Below are 16390 nucleotides of genomic sequence, written 5' to 3' on the forward strand. Positions count from 1 at the left end.
AATGTGTTCTTAGATGTGTGTTTATTCTTTCAGCAACTATAACTCTAACTTAGTACAATTTACAAGGTCCTCATGCAAAATGTGTAAAGAGTATTCTGCTCTTGACTGACATCTAGTGAGACATTAACAAATAAATGTAAAACTGAAAGTTGAAATTAAATAAGCATGTAAATCAGAGTTATAGCTAGTTGTTTTTTCTGCTCTTATGAATTTCACATATAAATAATCTAAGAAGAGAGTAAAGATTTGTTTAGGGCTACTGAGAAACAGGCTTCCCAGGTGGCTCAGTGGTAAAGAATCCGCCTGCCAATGCAGGAGACACAAGAGACGCAGGTTGGGTCCCTGAGTTGGGAACATTCGTTGGAAAAAGGAAATAGCAACCCAGTCCAGTATTTTTGCCTGAAAAATCCCATGGACAGAGGAGCCTGGCAAGCTACAATCCATAAGGTCGAAAAGAGCCGGGCATGACTGATTGACTGAGCACACACACGCACACACACACACTGAGAAATTATAACTGAGAAGGAGTAGTATGTGGTAAATTCTGAGCTGAAGTACTACTATATCTCCTTTATCTTTTACTTATATTCTTGATTTAATATTAGAGCTTAGGATATAAAATTTTTTCATAGTTTTCTGAGTGAGTGCTGACTTCTGTTGGAAGACTTTTTGTATTTTAAAAATTGCTTAAAAATTGTGGCATTTTAGAGCCAATGGAGACCTAAGTGGTTTAATCCAATTTTTTCACTTACAGAGATTAAACTGTTCTATTTAATAGAGATGAAGCGATCTAGTCTGTGGTTTTGCAGCTTGTCAGGCCAGATCTTAAACTGGAGCCCACTGTTCCCGACTTCTAGTTGAGTGTGCTCTCAGGGGGAGGGGAAGTGATTGTGTACTCTGGGTTCTTCTGAAAGCTTTTATGTTTGTTTTTCAAACTATGGATATTAAAACTGTTAAATTCTTATTTTTTCAAACTATGAACACTAAAACTGTTAAATTCTCACTTCCTTTAAAAGAATATATATACACACCTCCATATATGTTTTAAAATGAATTTGTATTTATGTTTATAAATCTCATGTTTAATTTTTATTTATAAGCGTTATGCACGTGTAAACATGGATATTTCAAATCTCTCATAGGCAACGACACCTCCAAATCAAGGGCGGCCTGATTCTCCCGTCTACGCTAACCTGCAGGAACTGAAGATATCCCAGTCGGCTCTTCCCCCGCTCCCCGGAAGCCCAGCAATTCAGATTAATGGAGAATGGGAAACTCATAAAGATAGTTCAGGGCGTTGTTATTACTATAACAGAGGTACACAGGAAAGAACTTGGAAACCCCCTCGTTGGACTCGAGATACGAACACAAGCAAAGGAGATTCCCAGAGTCCAGGGGATCAAGAGGTATGAGGAGCTAGGGGGTCAACCAGTGAGTTACAGAGCTTTTTCTCTCATCGTTCCTCGAGAAGTAAATAGGTTTGCTTCTAACCTTTGAAATCTCTAAGATACTAAATCTTGTTTCCAAGTTTTATCATATCACTGTTTGTTGCTTCCTAGTGTGTAACTAGTAGACAGCAGCTAGCCCTGTGGCATGCTTACATGTCTAGAGTTCACTGCGTTAATGTTGCCTGTTGCCCTTGGTTTCCCTCACATGCTAGAAGATACTAATCCAGTCATTATTATTGCCAAAGCAGTTACATTTTTTAGAAAAAGAAGGGAAGAAAAGATGTGATGTGATTTAGCCAAACAAAAACCCAGTTATTTGATGCTTTTCTTTATGATTTGATGGGACTGGCAAGATACTTCTCAGTTTTTGTTAGAGGTACAAGTTCACTTTTTATGTCTGTGTAGGGGAAATAAGTATAATAGAAGTCCTTTGCTACAAGCTGAACATCCTCTAAATCTGACAGTTTACTCTAAAAACATTTCTTGATTGCCTGGTTGTCTTGTTTTTTTGGCCATGCCACGTGGCTTGCAGGATCTTAGTTCTCCTGCCAGGGATCGACTCTGTGCACCTGCAGTGGAAGTGTGAATCTTAACCACTGAACTACCAGGGAAGTCCCTAAAATTAGTTTCTCTAACAAGTGTCCATACCATTTCCCCACTCACCTTGGTTTCACAGACACACACAAACAGACACACATACCCAGTGCAACACACACACACCCACCCACCCACACCCACCCAGAGGGCGGTGCAACATACACGCACATCCCTACTCCCCCCCCCACAGACACAGACACACAGACATCCCTAACCGCCCCCCCCCCCAAACACACACACAGACACACACACCCCCCTGGAGGGCGGTGCAACATACACACACCCACCCACCCCTAACCACCCCCCCCCCCCCCCCCACCTTACAGACACAGACACACAGACACACACACCCCTGGAGGGCGGTGCAACATACACACACACACACACACACCCCTACCCGCGCCCCCCCCCCCCCCCAGACACACACACCCCTACCCCCCCACCCCCCTGGGGTGCAGTGCAATGAATTGGCCAGTAGTGCTTTGAGAAGCACTCATCTCTGAGGCCTGGAGAGATTCCCTGGGACTGTGCAGATGTGCAGAGAAGCCTGGGTAGGATGGACGGAAGGAGTTACATCCTGCTGTTTGGTAGACAGCGGCCGCTGCACCCACACAGGATACCTGCTCTTAGAGCAGCTGACTTGCACAGCAGAACTCCAGCTAGGTAGGAGCTGGAGAAATCAGGTAATACATCCTGTGTTTAGCGGAGTCTAAGAGCTTTGTATGGTTAATAACCCCTCCTCTTGTCCGATTTTTCAGTTGGTTATTTATAGCTATGCTTTGATGGTAGCTTGTATTAATACTGAGAGTTGTGGAATGAGGTGGAGGGTTAGTGAGAAATTGTTCCTGTGTTACTATAATAAGAAAAGTGTTAGGGAAGCGATTTGAATTTGTGTGTCTAAAAAGATTTGAAAGTAAGTTGTCCTGTGTGTCCATGATAAAGTAAAGTCTTATCATTTGGAAGAATTAGGGAAAGGGCTAAATTATAGAATAAAGGGATTTAAAGTACGCACGGAAACTTGAATAGCCTTTCTTAGGTTTCTGTTACACTTCAGAGACTAGATGGGAGTGATCTGTAAATCGCAGTCTGAGCTCACACCTCTACTCTCTGCACATATTGTGTAAAAATAGGTGTTTCCAGAGTGGCCGGGTCACATCTTCCAGTAACTTCTTGAGAAAGGTTGCGTATGGAGGTAAAATTGAGACCATGTGTGTGAAAATGTTGACACTGTACTCTCATATTTAATTGAGAGTGTGCCTGAGTGCAGAATTCTAGGTTGGAGATCATTTTTTCTCACAATTGTGAAGCATTTTGAACTTGACTTTATGGTGATCTGGGTCAGCTGCATGTTGGATGTCTCCAGTGTTGGAACCGTGAGATCTTCCCTTTCAGACTGACCAGTCTCTGCAGACGTCAGAACGCTGGCCAGTAAGTTGGTAGCAGCATTTATTTCACACACAGCCCCTTAGTTTCCCCTCTTTCTGTTTGGTACCCATGTTCTAGTTGTGCCTGTTGTTTCCCAGCTCAGAATTCCTCTTGAGAGGGAGTCAGCCCCTCTGCTGCTGCTGCAGGAAGGGAGGGTGCACACTGGTGGCCAGGCGTGAGAAGGGAATCCTGGTGATCTCAGTCCTCAGTTTCGTACCTCGGTTCCAGGAGGAACCTGTTGCTAAGTGTACACTTGTTGGATTTCATCTTTCCTCTTCAGTGCCGCCCCAACCCCCACCGGTTTAGATTCTGCTTGCTTTGTGGATAATTTAGGTTTTTGTTCATCTGCTTCTCAGCCTCCAGAGTTCTGTGGCTCTTGTGTCTTTCTGTGTTCTCCCTGTTCTTGGGGGTTCAGATCTTTTTGAGCTTATTTCAGTACTGTTATCTTATTGGGGTTCAAGTGGGAGCAAACTTCTCTTTCATTCTAACTCAGAAGCTTGTTATTTTAGTGCTTACCCCGGAACAGTGGTTCTCGCCTAGGGCAGTTTTGTCTCCAGGGGACATTAGGCAATGTCTGGGGATGTTTTGGGTTGTTACAGCTCAGGAAGGGTTACCAGCGTCTCATGGGTAGAGACCAGACAAGCGTATCTTGTGATTCACATGACAGCTCTCACCACGAGGAATAATCTGGCCCTAACTGTCCATGATGCTGCTGCTAGGAAATGCTACCTTAGAAGTTGTAACTGGCGTATGTGTCAAAGTCTACAATGAATCAGCATCTTCTTGCTCCTTGAAACCCTCCAAGAACTCTTTAAGTGCTGTGGGGCCTTTTGTTGTTTATTTCTATTTTCTAGGCCCCCATCCCACCCCTGCGACTGTTGTACATTTGTTGTTTAGTGACTAATTCATGTCCGACTCTTTTGTGATCCCATGGACAGTAGCCCACCAAGCTCCTCTGTCCATGGTTTTTCTCTTGGCAAGAATACTGGAGTGGGTTGCCATTTCCTTCTCCAGGGGATCTTCCCAGCCCAGGGATTGAACCTGTGCCTCCTGCTTGGCAGGTGGGTTCTTCACCACTGAGCCACCAGGGAAACCCCACTGTTGTACATGGTGACTCTTAAAATTAGTCCTCATATTTACCACTTTCTTTTTCAGATTTCTTAGGCAGATTACATTAATTTTTTTACTGCCCTAAGTACATACCCATACCTTTAAATTTCCTTAGTGAGCCTCCATTAGTGATAGAGTCTTGGTTTTTATTTGCCTGGAAATTTATTTTTCATTATTTTTCAAGACTATCTTTACTTGGTACATAGTTCTAAGGTGATTGTTTGCTTTTGTTTTTTCCCAGTTCCTTGAGACTTACTCTCATGTTTTCAGGCTTCTGTTATTAATATGCACAATTCAGTCTGTAGGTCTCTTCTTGCAGGAGGCTTTGAGGACCTTGTGCCTGTAATTTCACTGTGATGTGATCAGGTGAAGTTATCTTTTTTTATTTCCTGCCCAGGCTTTGTTGGGAATCCCAAATTTGAGGAGTTTCTATCTTTGATTAGTTCTAGAAAATTCCTGTGTATCTACATACATTATCTATATACAGCTCCTGTCTCATTTTCTCTTTCCTCTCCTTTGGGACTGTGATTAGGTACATGTGTACTCTGCTTGCTCCATTAGCCGTGTTTCTTGATTCCTGTTACACTTAACACTTTATTGCTGCACCTCTCTGAGCTTTGTCCTCAGTCATTTTCAAGTTAGGCTCCCGTTTGCTGTTTCTTCATCATGTATGTTTATTTGATATTAAACCAACCCTTGAACTTAAAAAATGTGTTATTTTTAATTTGTTTGGGGGAGCCACCCATGTTAGTAGTTTGAAAAGTGTGAAACATACAGAAAAGTGGAAAGAAGAGCACATTGAGCTCCTGTATGCTAGGCACCCTTCATCTGGATGTACAAGTTGTTACCACTTCACCACATTTGCCTTGTTTCTTTATTTCTTTATTCTTCGACTGGACTGGGTCTTCGTTGCTGCACATGGGCTTTCTCTAGTTTCGGTGAGCAGGGGCTACTCTCTAGTTGCGATGCGCAGGCTTCTTACTGCTTCTCTTCTGCAGAGCGGTGGCTTCTCTTGTTGCAGAGCTCGGGCTGTCAGGCACATGGACTTCAGAAGTTGCACACATTTCTTTCTCTCTCCTGTCACCCTTCTATCTCCACTAGTTGTTTTATTCTGAATCATTTGTGCAGACAATGTAATGTTTTATTCTGTAAGTGTAAGGACTTTTTCCAGCAAAACAAATTGAAAACATATTGAAAAATGCATTTATCACATCCAAAAAATTTAATATCTGAATGTTATTTAATACAGAGTTAATATTCAGTGTTTCTCACTGGTCAGTTAATATCCTTTATGTTTTCTATTCCTGCAGTAAAGGATCCAGTGAATGATCATATGTTGCATTTATTTGTCATATTTTTCTTAGATCTTATTTTCTACTTCCTTTTTTATAATTTCTGTATATAAAGTCTTTAAGAGTCTGAATATGTTGTTTTTCTGCTGACTCGCACTCATGCTGTTTGTTTCATGTCGTGTGTGTGTGTTTTAATGTGAGATGACAGTTGTTGGAGATCATAGATAACAAATCTTTAATGCTAATGTTGAAAGTTTCTTCCTTCAGAGAGGTTTTCCTTGTTTCTCTCAGGTTCTGGGGAGACTAGTATCCTGTGGACATTTGAAACTGAATTTTCAGTCTTAGTTTCCCTAGGCCACCTAGGTAGTAGTAATGTGAATGCATAAAGACTGGCTTGTTGGATTCTCCCCTAACTTCCCCCCATTAGTCTTGTGATTTTCCTAGTATGCACTAGAGGGACAAGGTTTGTTTCTGGTTTACCGTATAACTGCAGGTATAATTCTTTGGGGTTCCCTGTCTTTATTGTGGAACTCCCTGTCTTAGGTTGTCCAGAGTCCTGATCCCCAAAACGTCTGCCTGGTCTTGAAAACTAATGTTTTAGCTCAAGGTTTGGCAAATGCCTTCTTGAAGAAAGCTGCCTTTTTATTCTCCTTACCGATCTGGATTCTTGCTTCCAGTAAGTTTTATTCCTGAGTATTTCTTAACCTCTTGCTCCTTGATGGTTTTGTAAAAAATTGTGATGTAATATGATGTGACATTTGTATATATTGCCAAAATGATCACAATAAACATAGTTAACATCTGTCACCGTACATAGTTATACAGAATATTTTTTTCTGGGAATGAGAACTTTTAAGATCTATTCTTTTAGCAAATTTTGAATGTGCAGTGTTGTATTATTAACTCTGTAACTATGCTGTAGATTCCATCCTCAGGACTTAATTTATTTTGTCACTAGGAGTTCTGTACCTTCTGACCCTCTTCACCCATTCCCTACATCTCTGTCAACCACCAGTCTGTTCTCTGTACCTATGAGCTTGTTTGTTTGGTTTGTTTTCACGTTCCACATGTGAGTGAGATCACTGGGTATTTGTCTTTCTTCTGCAAGTTATTTCATTTAGCATACTTCCCTCAAAATCTATCCATGTTGTCACAAATGACTAAATTTCGGGTTTTTTTTTTAATGGCTGAATAATATTCTCTGTACAGATTGCCATTTATTCTGTTTCTAAAAGATTCTTATTGTACCTCTCTGATATTAGCTTATGTTTTAAGTGATCTCAATTAGATTAAAATAATCCTGATTTTTCAGTTAGGCTTTCCATTTTTTTAAACCATTGCTATTACAAAACATGTACAGCTCACTCCATTCAAGACTTCTATAAAGTTGACTTTGTCAGTTTTTATGAACATGTTACTGACATTAGGATGTTTGTTACTCACACAACATTGAAAATCTACACATCTGAGTGTTTTAGACCAAATATGGTGGTAGAAAATTTGATCTATTGAGTAGATGTAATTGTAGAAACTGTTTTACCTGAACGTGACCCTGGAAGGGTCATTTGCAGAATTAGCCCAGTATATATTACACTGAATTTCTTAATCTTTCTGTATTATGCTTGAATTCATTCAATATTATTTTTTCCTTCTTTTAAAGTATAGTTTTGAATAGTTTTTAACAAGCATTTGTGTTGAGTGAGTCAGGAAAACTTGATTATCAATTAGAAAATAAAATATAGTGTTATAGAGCTAGTGTCTTTTCCTCCCCTCTCCCATCCCACACACTTTAAAAAAATTAGCTCAAGGTATATTTATTAAGCACTTTTTTGCTGGGTGTTTGGCTAGGAACTTGCGATTAATAGGTGAAATTTTCAAGAATCTCAGTCTAATGATGTGCCCTCACCTCCTACTTTGCTTAGACATAGATGTGCATACATACATTTGCCCTATCCCCATCATTTTTTAACCTGATTTCAGTTATAAGTAGCACAGCATAGAAAGTAGCATTTTTATCTCTCAGTCTGAAAACATTGTTCTCAGTTTCTTTATAGTGAATATTTCTAGGCTTGCATTAATGCAATATAATAACTTATTAATTTCCCCACACCACTTACAGTATACCATTAAAAAGACTAAACAATTTGTTATGAAAATTAAATATTTGAATATATTCAAGATCTCTTAGTATGTATAGCCAAATAAAGTCAATTGCTTTGATTTTCAACTGCTGTATATGTATATTCAAAGAAGAACAATCCTTATGTTTCTGACTATTTGTAGCTTCTTTCATCAGAAGAAAACTACCACAGCATTTGTCACAGCCAGTCAGATAGTCAGTGTGGTTCTCCTCCAAGGGGTTGGTCAGAAGAGTTGGATGAACGTGGGCATACCTTATATACCAGTGACTATACTAATGAAAAGGTACATTCTTTTTTTCTCATCTAGTTTTCTTGGCAGATTCCTCTCATAAAATCATTGTGTACGGAAGCTCTAGTAGTATTTTAAAAACTCATGGAAATATTTCCTTGTAATTCTGTAGTCATGTCAACTGACAGTTTGAAAACTCAATGTAACTACTGATTCATGGTTTTAAGCTGCTTCCAGTTATCATAATTTTTGTGGTATCAACCTGTTTAAGACAGAACCTTTTTAAGAGTAGACCCGTTGAGTGTCATTTTGTTTATGCCTCTTCAGTAAACATTTCTTTGTGTTTTTCTTGGCAAATAGTTTTCTTGGTAATAGTTTTCTCAACGTGTCATAATAATCCACCTCACATCCTACACTGCTTTTTCTTTTATAACCAAGTTATGTAAAACAAAAACCATGAATCTAGTGCTTTATGATTAATTAATTAGTGTGAGAATACTTGTTGCAATTTTATGTGTTTATCATCAGAGAAGGTAATGGTTAGTTGTGCTAGTTTAAAGAATAAAAGCCTTGGGAATAAATGGAGATAGGTTTTTTCACTCCACAGTGTTTTTTAATTATTTAACACTAGAACACGTGAAAACAATAATTTTCATTTCACAATCAAGATCACATGTTTTAGTCTTTACATCTTCATATTTCCTGTATTATATGAAGTTTTGTTGTTGGTGTTACTTAAATTGTATGAATAAGCTGTGTTGGCTACAGCAGGTAATTCCTAAGGGTTTGTATGAAGTTGGGATTAAATCGTTCAGTAGTTTCACCCTTAAAGATTGAAGAAAAATTCCCTCTTGTTAATTTGTCAACCCTGATTTCAGGGTGTGTGTGTCCTTGTGTCCACATACATACGTATATATGATGTCCATATATGTATCTTTGTATCTTTACATTGTCCATTTCTTGTTGTGTTGTTAAGTGGTGCTTGGATCACTAGCTTGACACTGGATGAAAGAGAGAAATTTGCATTTAATATTTAGTTACTTATTTTTATTGAACTTAAAATGAAAGTCTGTTAGTATAAGTTTGTTGTATTTCTTTTGGAATGTTTTTGAGCAAACAGAATAGAATTCTTAAGAATATTACCTAATACCTATGATTTTATAAGCTTAAGCTCAATTTTATTTGCATTTAAAATATAACACCTGTTTTGTTTTTATAGTGGCTCAAGCATGTTGACGATCAAGGTAGACAGTATTACTACAGTGCAGATGGATCTCGCTCAGAATGGGAGTTGCCAAAGGTAATAAACCTTAACACTGAATTTCTGTGTAAAAATAGTGGATGAAGTAAATAATACCTGAAAATGGTTACAACAGGTTTATTTTTAAATTTTTATTCAGCTCTGAAAAAGCAGCAGGACTGGTTTTTCCATAATTCATTGGAAATCCTTTGTCTAAATTATTCTGTGACATACATTATCTTATAGCTATATAATATTGATAATCCCTATTTAAAATTTCTTTGATTCAGTTTTTCATTGTTCCTGGATCCAAAATCCCCTTTAAGTGGCAGTAATGCAAAGAGTTCTCTTAAATTTGTTGAGTTTTCTGCATGAAGTTGGTGTTAAACTTATATTTTTAAAAGAAAGAAAAGCAACTCAGTATTCAAGTTTATTCTTGTATGTAGATGTGTATTATAGTTGAGTTAGTCATTAGCAGCATGTAGTAATGAGACCTTCCAGGGTCTCACTGGCTCTCTAAAGATAAATGCACGAGGGCTGAGTTTATCTAAAGCAGTAGGTTTCAAAATGGTTGTGTAGTTACCACTGTGAGTATTAAGATATAAATATATATAAATATTAATGATATCTGAGCAAACATTTAAATTTTAATCGGTACCTTATGTTAACATTTTAGAAAACACCTATAAGTAGCAGATGTATCTGTAGTGTCAATTATCAGATAGACTTTAGTTTATAAAGAAATTTTTCTTTTTCCCAAAGTAAGTCAATTTAAAGAAAAATATTACTAGTTTAGAGATACATGGATATAGAAAAAAAATCTCTAAAAAAATAGTACAATGGATAGAATAAACTATAGTCAGAGGGACAAGAAGATAACAAATATTAAAACATGGTTAAAGGAGATGGAAGATGGGTGGAAATTTTCCTGTATTCACAAATGAGGAATTCTCGAAGAAGAAAATGGAAGAACTGGTAGAGAAATAGTATTTTGGAAATATAATTTCTTGGAATTTTCTGAAACTAAAGGAAGGCATGAGTCTTCAACTGGAGCCTTCAATACTGACCAGAACACAGGAGAAAAAAATACACATATTGACAGATTTTACTGCATCTGTGGAACTTCAGTAGAGGGGGACGATCTTAAAAGCCATCAAAGGGTGAAAAGGAAGACTGCCCGTGGTGGCAGTCTGCGTCGTTCGGTCCGTCCTCACCCGCTCCCAGACCGTGCTTTTTGCTGTGTGCCTTTTAGTGGCCTCCTGCTGTTACCATGACTGAATCTAGTCTAGACATGTGACTTGCTTCCACTGATGGGATGTGAGCAAATGTGTCATAAACATGGTATTGTAAAGGGCTTGTACATCAGGGCTTGCTTTTCCACCTCTGCCTCTGCTGTGAGAGGAATGTATGGTCCTAGGTAGAGTAAATAAATACATTTTAAGAAAATGAACAGAGTCTCAGAGATCTGTGGGACCATGCAGAAGACCTAACATTCATTTCTTGAGAATTCCAGAAGGAGTGAAGAAAGAGTGTGAGGCTGAAAAATATTTGCAGAAACAATGTTTGAAAACATCTCAGATTTGATAAAAGACAAACCACCAGATTCAAGAAGCTGAGTAAATACCAAACAGTATGGACTCAAAGAAATCCACATCCAGACACATTGTAATCAAATTTCTGAAAACTAAAGACTTCCCTTCGCACCCCCCCCCCCCCGCCCCCTTCAAGAAATATCTTGAAAGCAGCTCAGTGAAACAACCCAGTACTTTGTGGGGTAATAATGATTTGGATAGCAGAGGATGTCTTATTAGAAACCATGAAGCCAGAAGGAAGTGGTGCTATACTTTACAAATGCACAGAGAAAAAACTCATGATTGTATATCCAACAAAAATATCCTTCAGTCATGAAAGTAAAATAAAGACATTTTCAGATGAAAGTAAACCCAGAGATTTATTACCAACAGTCTTGTTCTCAAAGAATTGCTATAAGAAATCCTTAAAACAGAAGAGAAATAAATGAGGAAAACTTGGAACATTAAAAATGAACAGAGTATAACGGGAAGGGTGAATATCAGAAGAGACATTTGTCTTGAGTTTTAAGGGGATATAAGAAGATATTCTATGCAAATGGAAATCAAAAGAAAGCTGCAATAACAGTATTCATATCAGACAAAATAGGCTTTAAAATAAAGACAGTTACGAGAGACAAAGGACACTATGTAAAGATCAAAGGATCAATCCAAGAAAAAGATATAACAATCGTAAATATATACATAGCCAGCATAGGAATATCTCAATAAATAAGGCAAATGTGAACAGCCATAAAAGGAGAAATCACCAGTAACATAACAGTAGTGGGGGACTTGAACATCCCACTTTGATCAACAAACAGACAGACAGACAGACAGACAGACAGACAGAAGATGAATAAGAAAACATAGGCTTTAAATGACACCTTAGGCTAGATGGACTTAATCGATATTTATAGAGCATTCCATCCAAAAGCAGCAGAGTACACACTCCTCTCAAATGCACATGGAACATTCTCCAGGATTGATCACATGCTAGGCCACAAAGTGTTGCCTCAGTAAATTCAAGAAAATTGAAATCATGTCAGGCATCTTTTCCAGTCACAGTGCTTTGAGATTAGGAATCACCTGCAAGGAAAAAAAATGTAAAAAACACAAACATGTGGAGACTAAACTATATGCTACTAGACAACCAATTGATCACTTAGGAAATCAAAGAGGAAATCAAAAAATTATGTTTGACCTTTAAAAAAATTAGAACATTTCTGAAGGTGGAGATGTTATCTAGGACAACTATGTTGTGAAGAGGGGAGAGTAGTGTGACATAATTGTTGGTAAGGTTTCTACATTTCACTTGAAATAGTAAAATGCTGATATTGATAGACTGTGAGGAATTAAATACATAATTTGTAATACCTAGAGTAAGCACTTGGAGAAGGAAGTGGCAGCCCACTCCATTGTTCTTGCCTGGAGAATCCCAGGGATGGGGGAGCCTGGTGTACTGACGTCTATGGGGTCACACAGAGCTGGACACGACTGAAGTGACTTAGCAGCAGCAGAGTAAGCACTAAAAAACTGTAATGAGAAATAGACTCAAAGAGCTATAGATAAATTAAACTACGTTAGTAAAAACTCAAGATAGTCCATAGGAAGGCAGGAAAGGAGAAACAGGCATGATAGAATATAAAACAAAGCAGCAGACTTAATCCTAACATATAAATAAATTACATTAAATGTAAATGGTTTAAACACAGCTATTGAATATTTTTGGAAATGATAAAACCCATGACCCAATTATATGTTTCTACAAAAAGATCACTTCAAATGTAATGATTTATTACTTCATGCTGAAGATTACTTATCATATAGTTTATAGTAAATCTCATACTTCATGATGCCATTGCAGAAGCTTTGCCATTAAAATTAGGTCTTAGACTATAACTTTCCTGTCAGTGCTTCTATTCAACAATTAAAAAAAAAAAGAATTAAGAGATGCAGTTGTTCCTTTTATTAGAAAATCAGGAGATTTGGCAAACTCAGAACTGTTAATAGTTCAGTAAGTTTGCTGGACATAAAATCAACCTAAAAACTACCCAATTTTCTAATAAAAAGTTAATTTGAAAATATGATAGGAATAAAATTATTTTTTATGTTAGCAACAGCAGCAACAATGCCAAGAAGAATCCTAAGATTATACCTATAGAAAGTTTGTAAGATCTTAAGAAAATTTCAGAGCAGAATTGAGGGACATAAAAGATGACCTGAAATGATGTGATATACCATTATGATCTTGGGTTGGGATGCTTAACATTGAAACAGTGTCCCCATTGATCTGTAAATTCATGGCATTTCCATTTACTATTCTTGTCTCCACCTTTTTTGTTTTTTTTGAATTGATGCTAAATTTTACATGCCAGCAAAGGTCTGTGAAGAACCAAAATATTCCTGAGTAGGGAGAATGTCTACTCAAGAATAGGAGAGGGGTGGGGTTCCTGCTCTAGTGATTAAGTTGTGGGCACATGTGCAGAGAAATAGACCAGCAGAACAGAATAGGAACCTCAGATGTAGCATCACAAATTCCTGGGTAAAGCATAGACTGTACAATAAATATTCCAAAGATTTATTGGTTATTCTCTGGGGGGGGGGGGAGATGAAATAAACATAGATCTTGACATCTCACCTAATGATTAATTCCAGGTAGATGACAGCTCTAAATGTAATAAGCAAAACTTTAAAGGCTATAGAAGGCTGGATCAGAGAATGTCTTTGACTTCAGAGTAGGAAGCGTTTTTTCAATAAGACTATGTAAGGAAAAACTATAAAGGAAAAGGTGGGCAGATGTGACTACATACAATCCAGCAGAACACCTTTTAATATTAAAGATACCATACACAAAGGGGAAGAGATGAGCTTTGGGCTCAGAAAAGCTACATTCAATTCGCAAAGCCTACAAAGGCTTAGAAGCCAAAATGTATAAAGAACTTCCTGGTTCTTTATGTACACACTAGTGAGAGAGAGAACCTAATTGAAAATAAGCAAAATATATGACTGTCAGGGGAGCGGGTAATTTCCTTGGTTCTGTCTCGTCACAAAAAAAATTTGAAGCGACGGACCTTAAAGCCCTCGGTGTATCACAGCTCTAGGGCAGTGTTACAGCTCCGTGTTACAGCTCAGTTTTATTTAGAAAATAAATAAAGGAAAATACATCCTCCAGGCATGAGGGCATGCTGACCCAAAAGAAGCAGAGAGGAGGGGGAGAGAGAGAGAGAAAGAGAGACAGAGAGAGCGTGCAGGGGAGAGAGATACCCTGGGCCCTTTGGCTCCTCTTTTTGTATGTTTTTTCCCTTCCCCTGGACCTGCCCTATGTAAATTGGGCTAGCCAGGAGTGCTGTTTGTTCTACCTGAGGTGCTCACTCTGGTCCTCGGACCTTCCTTTGTTCTATTTTCGCCGGCTTTTCCCTTCCTTGTCTTTTAGCCACTGCCATTCTGGACTCCTTTTTCCTATTACAACTACTTAACATGACTAAGCCATATGGAGGAAAGGAAATTCATGAAATAAGTATTTTAAAAGAATTTCCAAGTCACCAGGAAAATGAAAGCAGTGAAGTAACATTATACATATGTATATACATTTATTTTCTATACACAAATGTGTATAAATTCAACAGTATCAAGTATGGCAGTAGAGAGCATTATGTTCTGCTAGTTGGAGTGCTGTTAGTACCCCACCTTGGGGATGTCCACCTGAAACAGAAGGTTAAATTATATTTAGTGCTGTCTATGGAACTGCTGGAGAAGGAAATGGCAACCCACTCCAGTATTCTTGCCTGGAGAATCCCATGGACAGAGGAGCCTGGTGGGCTATAGTCCATGGGTCGCAAAGAGTCAGACACGACTGAGTGACTTCACTTCACTTTCACTATGAAACTGCTAGGTGGCGTTTCGCTGGGCTCCAGAGAGCTCTGGTCCTTTGTATCTCAGCGCAAAAAGAATTCAGCAGAGGCAAAGTAATAGATAAGATGTGACTATTAGAATAGGACAGTTGTGGGGCTTACAAGTGGGTGGGTGAGAGAGTGGCAAGTGCTGAGAACTTATTGGGTTGCAGTTTTATAATCAAAGGAAAAGTAGGGAAGGGCAAAAGACCATTTTTCTCATTCTTGAGTAGACATCACACTTTCATCATCAGCTCCTCCTCCAGGTTGGGCAGGAGAGTTTTCTTGTCCCTGCCTGGTCAAGCCAGGGCTGTCATGCCACTATGGAAAAATTATTTCAAAATGGTCTCAGTACAATGAGGGTCTTTCACTTTGAAGTGTCACCTTTCCATAAATTACTATTTTCTTTATGCATGCAGAGAGCATGTCCTAGGTATCATTAACTTACTGAGTCTCTGGGCAGGATGTGGGTCTCATGCCACCATTTTTTATTGTTTGGGGGGCATGTCTCATGCTTTGTTTGCATGGGTTTTGCTGCTCAGCAAGCCTTCTTGGTTTTGTGGTTAAGCAAGCCTGCTTTCTTCAGTGATCATTAACGTATTGTGGTCTCCCAAAGCCCTCTAAAGTTCCTCCCTATCTAAGTCCTCAAATGGTATTTCTGAGCTATTTGATTATCCTACTCTACCCCTATCATCCACATATAAGGTAGTATTATGAGGAAGTGAAATATAAATGAGTTTGAGCTGAAAACTCACCAACATGGATGTAGTTTTTTTAAATTGCTGTTTTTTAATAAAAACATTATTGAATGAAAAACCAAATTGAAGGTTGATATGTGTGATATGATTCCATTTATATAAAATTTAAAAGCCCACAGGTAATATGTAGTTATAGATACATATATATGTACTGAAGTGTAAAGTTCTGAGAATGGTGAGCACTGAGTTATATGGTACTGCCAGGCAGGGGTTAATGTGTGTGTGAGTCGCTCAGTCGTGTCCAGTACTCTGCCACCGTATGGACTGTAGCCTGTCAGGCTCCTCTGTTCGTGGAATTCTCCAGGTAGAAATACTGGAGTGGGTTGCTGTTTCCTTCTGCAGGGGATCTTCCAGACCCCGGAATCGATCCAAGGTGTCCTGTGTTGCAAGGCAGATTCTTTACTGTCTGAGCCACAAGGGAAGCCCTTGCTGGGGAGGGGAGGAGGAATGGAATCTAAAAGATGTGCTCAGAGAACCCTCATATTTTATTTCTTTAGAAATCAGAAAGTTACCTGTCTTAGGTATGTTGGAGCTCAGTGGTGGGTTTTTACTATAGTTGCTATTCTTTTGTATGTTTGAAATTATTCAAATAAAAATGCAATTAAAATTCTTAAAAGAGGTGTTTTTAAGAAGTTTTTTTAAATGTTAAGTTTTAGCCATCTTGTTCAACTAAATTGTGTTTGTGTGTG

General features: G+C 38.4%; 1 protein-coding gene across 5 annotated transcripts in view; it reads left to right on the forward strand.

The window, feature by feature from the left end:
- ARHGAP12 (Rho GTPase activating protein 12) overlaps positions 1-16390 on the forward strand; it is a 116196-nt gene that overhangs the window by 58663 nt on the left and 41143 nt on the right. For 3 of the 5 annotated variants that reach the window (XM_061126332.1, XM_061126333.1, XM_061126334.1), the window contains 3 exons: positions 1143-1406; positions 8156-8296; positions 9462-9542. In XM_061126332.1, the coding sequence (XP_060982315.1) occupies positions 1143-1406; positions 8156-8296; positions 9462-9542 (486 nt within the window). The remainder of the gene's footprint in view (positions 1-1142; positions 1407-8155; positions 8297-9461; positions 9543-16390) is intronic. The other 2 variants (XM_061126335.1, XM_061126336.1) reach the window with 1 other exon arrangement.

This window comes from Dama dama, chromosome 23 (assembly GCF_033118175.1).
Source record: "Dama dama isolate Ldn47 chromosome 23, ASM3311817v1, whole genome shotgun sequence".
Classification (NCBI taxonomy): Eukaryota; Metazoa; Chordata; class Mammalia; order Artiodactyla; family Cervidae; genus Dama; species Dama dama.